This window comes from Amaranthus tricolor, chromosome 1 (genome assembly GCF_026212465.1).
Source record: "Amaranthus tricolor cultivar Red isolate AtriRed21 chromosome 1, ASM2621246v1, whole genome shotgun sequence".
In the NCBI taxonomy this organism is placed as follows: Eukaryota; Viridiplantae; Streptophyta; class Magnoliopsida; order Caryophyllales; family Amaranthaceae; genus Amaranthus; species Amaranthus tricolor.
The window spans coordinates 19,295,257-19,306,938 of record NC_080047.1 but is presented as its reverse complement, the minus strand read 5'-3'; the positions used below and the strand labels follow the sequence as shown (position 1 = coordinate 19,306,938).

The 11,682-nt window shown below is 32.8% G+C and overlaps 1 protein-coding gene across 1 annotated transcript; it reads right to left on the bottom strand.

The window, feature by feature from the left end:
• Positions 1–1,275: 1,275 nt before the first annotated feature.
• Positions 1,276–7,014, bottom strand: LOC130809339 (uncharacterized). The gene is made up of 7 exons (XM_057675109.1): positions 6,516–7,014; positions 5,450–5,549; positions 4,865–4,924; positions 3,241–3,358; positions 2,578–2,660; positions 2,166–2,227; positions 1,276–2,060 (listed from the first exon to the last, which is right to left on the bottom strand). Exons 1-7 carry the CDS (start codon positions 6,716–6,718, stop codon positions 1,961–1,963), a joined length of 726 nt encoding a protein of 241 aa, XP_057531092.1. The 5' UTR covers positions 6,719–7,014; the 3' UTR covers positions 1,276–1,960.
• Positions 7,015–11,682: the final 4,668 nt, after the last annotated feature.

The following is an 11,682-nucleotide window of genomic DNA, read 5'->3' as shown; positions in this document are numbered from 1 at the left end:
CCTTTTCTTTTAATGTACCCATTTTCTTTTATTTATAATTATTTTCTCTCTCATACTTCCAATACAATCATTACTTCACACTACTATTTAATTAAAATAATACCCGCTACAACCTCATAATTCCAATACAATCATTACTTCCCACTATTATATGATTAAAATAATACCCACTACCACCAAAGATTCTCTTTTTCTTAATCTTTGTGAAATACCCAAATAGGAAGAACAAATAGGAACGGAGGGAGTATCTTTTTATAATAAAACAAAACATGATACAAAATAATACTACATGATAAACATGTTAAAATAACAAACTTTTATCATCGTATCATGCATTAAATAATAATTGTTAAAACAAAATAAAGTATAATCTATCCATCTTTGATGATAAAATTAATTATCATAAAATCATGGTAAGTTACTTATACTTCCAACCATCAAAATTCTTTGATAAATAAAATGGAGTATCATCATTTACACCAAATGATAAACATGACCAAATCACCATGATCACTTACTTTACCAATTTCCATGGATATAAAAACTTACTTAAACATGTAACATATTATACTTCTCTATCATCATAAAATTAATAAACATATGAAATTAGCATAGAGAACTTGATAAATTTTACTTAATGTAAATAGTAGTAAAGATCTTACTTGACTTGTAGATTTTATCAACACATAAATACATGAAAAATATCATCTCTACCGTGTAATTTTGTCTATCTTTCTTACATAACTTAATGAAAACAAGAAACAACGCAACCCTCCATGAACCAACGCATCTTTTCATGAACAACGTGTCTTTTTATCGAACCAACGCATTCTTTTATCAAACCAATGCACCCTTTCAAAATTCTCTACGATTATCTCATCACCCGATCATAGTGTAATTTTCATATAAGCAAACTTTAAAAGTTTCCCAACAAAATTGTCGATTTTGACAAAATTTTGTGGTTAAAACTTTGAGACTTGCCATACTTATTTTAGAAATATGATGTTTTAGATTTTTGTATGTGAACTTGATATTAATTCTAAGCAAGATACTTTTTCCTAAAATACCATTTCCTCCCTACTACGGTGCTTGGGAATATAAACTGAAAATATGTTCTGATATACAAAGAATTACACTAAATTTGTAGCACAAGGAACTTAGAACGACATGAGAAAACTTAAGTGGAAGAAGAAACGAAAATTTACAATTGAGAATTGCAAGTTCTCTATGTAAAGTATTAGAGAAGAAAAGAAAAATCAAAAATTGCATGTATATCATGGAAGAAATAACTTACACATGCCTTCTATGTTTAAAAAAAAGCATACAACCATTCATGAAGTAATGTCACTTCATGAACCGCAACATCGATTCATGAATCAATGTCGATATTAAATCAATTCATCCCAATAATTTGGATAATATAACCATATTAACCTTAGGTAGTTATTGCATAACTAACAAAATCGAATAAAATGAACATTGCAAAAACCAGCACGAAAGTCGCGCGCCGCGGCAAAAGTGATGAGCCGCGACCAGGCCAATTTGCGAGCCGCGACCTGTACTTATACCAAAACAGAAATTTTTCGCAATCTTAGGATATTTCCAATTAATTATTAATTTAATCAATTTATTTGATTTAATTAATTATAATTTTCGATAATCATTATATGCTCTAAATGACAACAAATTTCCCCCTATTTAGAGTGTATAATCCTTTTCTTGTTTCGCGATACGTACTCCAACCTATTTCAAGCATCAATGCCAATGTCCTTCCGGATTGAATTGACACCTAGTACCACACATCTAAATGACAACAGCTTCCTACATTCCCATTGACAATGAAGATGATGCTTGTATCCTGCTGACTATCTTGCTTCCTGGCCTCCCCATTGGAGTTAACGATGATGTTTGTATTTTGCTACAGGCGAATCTAACAAATTGAATCACAATGGATGACGGTTCATTGGTGAGGGAGTATCATATTTGCGTGCTCTTCGTTCAACTTCACCGGTAATGGAGGCATTTGTTTCATTATTTCCGGTGTGTCGCTCACATTGCAACTGGAGTCGAATATACAAGCGAGACTCAGACCCAAATAATTCCAATAGTTTATGTTTAATACAAAACTAGTAAACAACAAAGGAAAGCCAGAGTTGAAGTCTTACTTGTTTATGACTTTACCAAGATTGTTACGAACTTGCATTAAAAGGCTCACATTGTCATTTAACTGAAATCACGAGAAAAAAAAAACTAAATTAGGAGAAACTTTAACAAAAACGAATACAAATGATGCACGCATCTATCGAAAGACAATGGTTTTCTTCTGGTTGGTTCAAATATATGCGTTAGTATACAAACTTGTCATGATCATCCCAGATTTGAATACAAGACCTTGCATTCTCAATATAAGATGGTGACAGTCTATTAGCATATACAAAGCGGTTTACAGGCCTCCATTTTCAGAAGTGCCATAAATATATTACTTTGTGTTTATTTTTTTTGTTTCAAGCCATACAATCGCTGGTATACTTTTTACATTAGTCTAACCAAGGAAGTAAAGCGTATCCAGTGCATTACCTTATATGATGAGAAATTTGCAGAAATTTGTTGGAAGTACTGTTTATTTTGCTCAAGTAGCTCCCCGATCTCACCACCAATTGCTACAAATGACGGTCAGCAACAAAGGAAGAGAAGAAAATTAACATGTGCAAATAACATCACGTCAAAAAAATGCATAAGGTTTGAGGGGAGATTCGGTCATATATCGGACAGAGGGGTATTTTAGGTATTTTCCCATTAGTTAGTTAGAGAACATACTAGTATAAATAACGAAAAGGGAAATGGGAAACACATCAGAATATTTGTATCACTATTTCATTACATTGTCATGGATTATAAATGGATTGTTCCAGTCCATAACAGATTCAGGCAGCAGGCGAAGCTGCAAAAGATAACCCATGACCTTCAGCCATGGTACGAAAACGTAGGAAGGTAAAATGAATAGGGGAACGTGGGTTCAGCCATGGTGCGCAAACATTTATGATAGTTAACCCGTTCCATTAAGGTGATATAACTTACCATTTGCATGTATTGCATCATTTGTACTTGCCAAAAAAAAAAAAATAAAGATGACTAGCCTGTTCTTTTAAGCATCTAAATAGTACTTATCAATAAGCGTCATAATATACTAACTAAAAAAATCAAACATCGTAATGTAGGGAGGCGTAAACGAAAAACTACCTTCATAAGAGATACCATCTTCATCATCTAATTGAACTTCTGGGACATGATAAGGATGAGCACCAGGCCTTGATGGTTGCAACTGAGATGACTTTGATGAAGATTCTATGACCTTTTCCTGGACAAAAGATATGTCATCAAACACATGATATAAACAGGTATGGACATACTTTCACTTATTCGCTACACAAATTGAAGTGGATATTGGAAACTAGTGAGCTAGATCAGAAAAACCATGTTCGGAATGGAGGTTGACAGAACTTTTTTTGGTAATAAAAGATCTAAGCAAAAGTTGCAAGGTAAAAGTACAACCATAAAACTAGACACAACGGAGATTCATTACCAAGGACGAGCTAATTGAACCATTAAGACATTTCAAAAAATTAGAGATGCTTATTTTAGACTACCGTTTACCTCACAAAAAACAAGAGAACATAGTTAGATTCAAGGAATGAGGAAAAAAAAACAGAGGGCCAAAACAATTACAACCATTTTTTTTTCATATCCCAAACAATATTTTTCATCAAAACAACCATTCTGCATAATATCAGAAGAATTAAGGCATAACCCAACCAAAAAAAATTTATAAAAGGTAATAAGCAACACAATTGCAGGTAGAATACAATGCAAATTAACATTCAACATTATGGAAAATAAGAGCTCAAGAGAAAGTCGAACAATCAAATATCATTCATTATGCTGAAACGTAGTTGAGCATAAAGTTTTGATTATATGTAAGATTGCATGCTTCTACACAACAAGACATTAGCAAAAAAATCTATCCTTACAAAGGATAGTAGACAATGAGGCTTTTAATATAAGTATGATTGCAAGCTTTCATTTCCTTAGTTGTAGATTAGCATTAGATTGGTTAAGTAAAGTATAGTCTTTGTTACCGATGATCTCCCACGTGGATTTGCTTTGCTGCATGAAGCAATTCATTATGTTGAGATTAAGAATTTGGTATTATTGCATTGCTGTCTTACAAAAATGGTCTACACATGGATATTTAATGACTAGAAAACACAAAAACTTCACATCACAACCTCTGAGTGATCAAAAACAAATATAATATCATTCCCAATGACACTGCGCACAACCAGCAATCCCAAAAAAACATTTCGCGAAAATTTCCAGGAACATGTACAAGAGGGATTATTTAAAGAGTTTTTGATGTTGTGATGCTTCATGGAAATATTAAGAACACAATGTAAATTCCAAATTTTCATATACACTCAAAAAAAAAAAATGAATATGAGAAACAAAACCTATCTCGAGATAAGTTCATATTACTTAACGGATCACTAAGCAACTATAACATGATCCCATGGAACAAGTTCTAATAAACAAAAGGAAATTGAATAAAAGTTGAAAAATGCTGTAAGAGATGATAAAGCAGTTGACAACTGCTGGAAAGCAGCCATTGACAACTAACTGAGATCTTTAAGATAATAGGGGCTTTGCAAAAGAGCTAAGAACTGTGCACGTTAAGACGGATTTTTGGAGTTACTCATTCATACTTAAAAATTACTCATTCATAGTGAGAGAAAAGAAACAGAAGGTAGACTGGTCATACATAAGAATGTCCACGTACAACAGCAGAAGTTTAAGTGACAAAACATACCCTTTTTTCTTTGCTCTTCTTTGCATGATCCTCCTTTCTTCTCTTGTTACTCTCCTTTTTCTGGACAAAGTTATCATAAAGATCAACTCGGTAGAAAAAATCCATGTAGCCTCAATCTGAAAATTCTACAGATGAAACATAAAATGTATGATATTGACTGCTTAATACGATATTATCCCACCCTACCCCTTGTATCCTTGCTAATATGTTTCACTTGCAAAGAATGACTACGACTACGACAAAAAAATCACCATGGAAAAGGTCAAACAGATTGAAACCATATCAGAGCATTTTCTATACAAAATCAAATAACTAGAAGAATAAAAAGTGAAGGAACTGGAAAGCATAAATGGGAAAAAGCAGCCAGACCATACTTTAAAAGATTACGTAATACAACTTTCTCAGTGATAAAAAAGAAACATTTAAAAGGTAACAAAATGACATTGTCCGTTTAAAAGGATACCAAAAATGATCATATTCTCATTTCAAACTCATTAAAACTAATGTGGTTCGATGTGGCACATTTTTTATGAAGCCTAATTACATCTTGCTTTCAAAGAAGAGACAACGTGAAGGAGATCTTACATTCATCCATTTAGCACGTAGAGCCACATCACGGACTGTCTTACTAGGCAATTTCAAAGCAATCTTAGCATAGCGAAGCACGCTCGACATTGATGCATATCTGCTTGTATAAAAGCAAAGGGATAAATATGTATAGCATGTTTAGTTTGCCAAAACTTACAATTGGAAATGGATCAAAAACGAAATTCATTATCGGTTGTTGGTTATCCAAAATCAATAACCAATTCCATTACTAAAACGAATCCAATATCCATCATTTGTTACCTCTTCTCCATCACTCGTATTATCACGTAAATCCAAAATAAAATCAAAAATTATATGTAAATATACCTTAGATGAGTTGGTTAGTATATTGTCTTCCACATATGTGACCAGAGATCAAAACCATTTTATTCTAAATCCGCCACTGTGCCTCCCCTTTATCTCTAATCTCGAGTGTTTCCAAACAAATAATATCAACTACCCTTATTTTTGCTGTTTCTATTTCTGTGGTACTCCCATTTAATTTCAAACAACCCCTCAAAAAGATACACAAATTTTCCTTCTCTTCTCAAACCAGAAAAAATGCTAGGCATACTCAGATTGTCAGCCTTCTCCCACAAATGCATAGTCATCACTCAAAAAGAAAAAATATTATTGACAAAAAATCTCAACCTAAATCCGAATCTATATCAAAAACATTTTATAAAATCATGAAATCAAACCCCACCAAAATTCCCAATTCCATTCAGATTCTTAACCCAAAAAGTTAAAAACTCAAAGCTTTGATTTGCAACAATGGAGGAGGAAAAGAGATGGGTTAGGTTAAGGGATGGGTTAAATGTTAACCAACCCATGTCACGGAAGAAGGAAAGTTAAAGGTAAAAAGCGTGTTCAACCGGAAAAATTGTACAGAATCGATCACTTGGCTTGAATACTGGTCGAAACGCTATTTTGAAGACCGTAATTCAAAAAAAAAATCATATAATTCGTAAAAGCATCAAATATGACTGTAATTTGCAAAAACATCGAAGGCCGTAATTCACGATTAATTCTTAATAATAAAAATAAAGAGAAAGAAACTAACTCTGTGAGGCCAGTCTCCAAAATTAATTGTTCCTCGGTTGTCCAATCAGTAGCAATACCCGGATTATGCTTCATGGCTGAAGCGGTGCCCGAATTGTCATGACCCCGACCCGAATTTCCATTACTAGTAGATGCAACAGCACCTCCATTGAAAGAGGAATGTTCTGGGTTGTGATTTCCAGATGGATTTGTACTGGCTGCCATTCAAATAACAAATTTAAAGAACTACTCAACTCAAAATTTGACTCTTCTCCAAGGTAAAACAAGATTTCCCGCCAATAAATCTAATTCCCACATGAGAAAAATGTCAATTAAATACAAAACATCTGAATTTCGAAAGTGGGTTTTAGTTACTTGAAATAAAAAATGGTGGGTTTCAAAGAAGGAAGGAATAATAGGAGGGAGGGAGAATTCAAAAGGTTTCAGAGAAGAAAGGGGATTGTACGGAAGGAAGGATGGTTGGGTTAAAGGTGAGATATAGTTGACAGACAAGTACAACGAGGTAGAAGTTTTTGTATGATTAATGTAGAAGTATTTGGATGGGAATCACACTCTCGCGGATAGTTTTTCCTTTTAAAAATCTAGTGTAAATAATAATTCATGTGTAATTCATAATTTGTGTTAGTTTGCTAGTTTATGTCACATACATTTTAATTCTTATAAATATTTATTATTAATTTTATTTTATTCACTTACTTATATAGCAAAATGACATATGAAGGACACCATAATTGATGAATGCATGTATTCAAATAAACATAATTGTAATAGTTCGAGTTAACGTCAACCGGATATTCACATGTAAATATGAATTCCGGTTTACACGTCGAACGTTTAAGTTAAATTGGATTCTCAGACAAACGACGTTCTAGTGACAAAGAAATAAATAAACAACAACAATAATAAATAAATTCAGCGAAAGTCCTTAAGTCTTACAACTTGATAGCCATCAGGCCTCATCAAAACTAAATAATGTCTAATATGGAAAAGTACTTGCGAAAGAAAAAAATTAAAAGTTCTTCATAACATAAAAACTCATAATATTATTTAAACACATTAGATTGCTCAATTTCGGGTTCTAGTGTCCACTTGTCACTCTTCAAATCCCACTTGCAATGAATCTGCTAGTTGTAGAATGACAACATCATTGCACATTCCAAAAAACATAAATCCAGCACACGTCAGAGACTTTATACAATTCATTATATAGATTACGTACAAGCAATGAGTTCATCCTAACATACAAAGCTCTAATAATTTTTATCTCATATTCAACTTTCCAATCCCCAACTCATGTCATTACCCGTTCAACTCGAGTTGCCAGAGTATGATCCACATTGCCATGAGCCCAAAGTAATATTATTCTAAACCCCACAAGGGTACCCAATTCTACTATTACAACCCATGTAGGTGATAACCACGAACATCCTCAAATTCCAAGTTAAACTCTTTTCAAAATATTCGAAATGTCTAAACCTTAAGTGATATAAAACTTCTTAACATAGATTTTTGAGACTATGGGTAGATTTTTACACTAGTGGAAAAAAACCTCACTTGCTGCGATTTTTTGGCCAATATTTGCTGTGGTTTTGGCCCCAACCAATAGTGATAGCAACAAATGGCCTACTTTAAATGCTGCGGTCAAAAACCGCAGCAAAAAAGGGCATTATTTGCTGCGGTCAACACAAAACCGCAGCAAATAAAGAGGAGTATTTGCTGCGGTCAGCCCCAAAACCGCAGCAAATACTCCTCTTTATTTGCTGCGGTTATGTGTTGACCGTAGCAAATACTTGGTATTTTTTTTTCTTTTTTCGTTTTATACTAATAATAATCCAATAATAATGTACAATGTAATAACAATGATTAATCCAATAATAATCCAATGATAATCACAAACAATCACCAATAATAATCTCTTTGTAATAATAAATTCTCGATCGTATATATAATATAATATTATGTACGTACATATATATATATATATATATATATATATATATATATATATATATATATATATATATATATATATATATATATATATATATATATATATATATAATATACATTAAAGTCCTAAAAAATCTATACTAATTACAATTTATCAAGGACAAAAATTAGCAAGATACGCGGCAATCTTGTCTTTTAATTCGCGCATTTCTCCACTTCTCAGAGGGCGTGTTTCCCTCGGATTGTCGTATAAAACCTATAATACAATACAAAATTAAAAGATTAATAAACATTAGATTTTACCAATAATAATAATTTAAGAATGTAACAAATACTCACGGATTTTATAATATCGTCCATGTACTTTAGCGTGTAGTAGCCGCAATCAACGGAAGTAGAAGGTTGTTGAAAGCACTAAGAGAAAATAGATGTTAGTGCCAAAACCGCAGCAATTAAGTGTGCTACTGAGTATTTTCTGCGGTCACACCCTAAAACCGCAACAATTAATGGTTTTTTTTCTTAATCTTTTTCCTATTTATTGCTGCGTATATACAAAAACCGCAGCAAATGATAAGCAGCAAATACGATTTTTTCCACTAGTGTTAAGTCATTATCCGGTCCGCTACCCATCCAAGTCCGCCCATGAACAGCACAACAAAGATCCAATACAAAATCACGACACGTGCGTATTTTAACCTCTTATGAATCGAGGTTGTACGTACACAAACACACACACAAACATCACGTATTAGTACAGACTCACACATCAAATCCACTCTATACATACCATTAAGACACCACTATACTTCATATTATTAGATGATTAATCCATAAAAACTCAATGCAAATAGAAAATCTAAATTCAACGTTGCTTTTATAAGGCATCAATTACCGTAGTTATCAAATTTCATGTATTTAGCACCGGTTTGCTATTTTTAATTTATTTTAACGTTAATCGACTATTAATTCAATTGGGAGTGAAACAACGAAACCCACCCGAATCAAGAAGGCATAAGGCGTGCCTCCCAAGACAGAACATATACTGTCCAAAATTTTTTTTCTTTAATTAATTCTTTTAATCTCGTTCCTCAATTCAACGAATTTCAACTATAATATAAAAACAGTAACACAACAACATACTTTACTACCAATTTATCAAAATAATGAAATCAACCTAAAACATAAATAATTTCATAAAAACAGAATATGTATAAACATAAATAATCCCGTTCACTGACATCTTAGTTTTGAGTTTCCAATATTATCCTACTAACAATATTTTGTTTTATGAACTGAAGCCATCACCCAACAAACACAGAACATCATCTATTACACCAAGGTTAATATTTATATTTGACTAGCCTGCAAGTCAAAGAAGAACTTATTTGCTTGCAAGAACCCACATTTGACTAGCCATCACTAATGATTTATCATCGTTTATATGAGGTTGATGAAGTTGTTGCTGTGCATAAAATAATGGAGGAGGAAGACGCTGTTATCAGGACAGCAATGGTTGAGGATACTGCGGGGATTCCAGAGGCTAATGATGTTCAATCACAAATTGCCTTCCGTATATAAATGTGCAATATTTAGGGAGAAGGTGTTTTTTAGAATTTGAGAAATCAAAGCCAAATGAGTTGGTTGAGCATCTAAATGAAGACATCCTAAGAAAGAAAACCCCAATGACATTTCTGATCTTATAATACCACTTTATGTTATCTGTTGTCTATTTTTTTTCATAATCCAAACATATTTATGGTTCATTAAAATCTGATTTAACTGCTGGGATACAAAATATTATAGTAAGATAGAGATTATCAATTCAATCTAAAATATAGTATAATTCTATATCTTATCATTGTATTTTAGCAGATGAAGCCAATTATCTTCGTGTAGGAGCTGCTTCGACTCATGATTATCATCTAATTACTGTAGAAGTATTCAATTTTCGATTGAAGCATCTGGGTTCAGTGTAGAATGGATTGTACACTTGGCCAGAGTAAACACAATTTATTATGTATTTTTACTTATTTGATACTATTTATGGTTAATGTGGGTTATAAGTTGCAAGCTTCAAGGTAGTTTCAGGCTTCTTCCTCTTTGAAGACCCTTCTCAAGCCGAAGGACTCTTCGACTGCACTCTCCTTTATGGGTAAGAGTTGCCGTCTTTCTTTCCTCTTTAGACCCTAACCATAGTTTTTCTATGAGCGGGATACACTAGGTATTATGATGATGATATATATACGACCGCACTCTCCTCTATGGGTAGAGATGCCGTCTTTCTTTCGTTACCATACCCTAACCATAGTTTTCTATGAACGGGATACACTGGGTATGATGATTTATATATATATATATAAAGGAAAAAGGTGACTAAATTGCTCTAGTTTGTGCACTCCCAGTTCCAGTAGTATTCGGGTCCTTAACCTCCTCAACCTCCACCCTTCTATGTCTTTCCACTAGTGGAAAAAATTTCATTTGCTGCAGTTTTTTGGCCATACTATGCTGCGGTTTAGACCCCAAGCAATAGGGATAGCAGCTGATGGCCTATTTTAAATGCTGCGGTTTAAAACCGCAGCACAAAAAAAGACTATATGCTGCGGTTTTATAGGAACCGCAGCATATAGTGTTACACTATATGCTGCGGTTCCCACTAAACTGCAGCATATAGTCTTTTTTTTTAATCAAAAATACACTATATGTTGCGGTTTTGGGAGAACCGCAGCATATAGCATATATTTTTTTTCCTTTAATATTAATAAATAATCCAATGATTAATGTACAATGTAATAAACAATCATTAATGTACCACATAATAATCCAATGATAATCACCAATTATCAATAATCACCAACTAATATATATATATATACAATCTCGATCGTATATATAATGATATGTACATATACAAATTAAAGTCCTAAATCTAAACTAATTACATTATTTACCAAGAACAAAAATTAGCAAGATACGCGGCGATCTTGTCTTTCAATTCGCGCATTTCCCCATCTCTCAAAGGGCGTGTTTCCCATGGAGTATCGTATAAAAATTATAGTATAATATTAAATTAAATGATACATAAACATTAGATTTTGCCAATAGTGAATATATAATATTATAATTTAAGAACGTAACAAATACTTATGGCATCAATGTATTCGACTCCAACCTCCTTCACAGATTGTAAGATATCGTCTATGTATTTGAGAGTGTAGTAG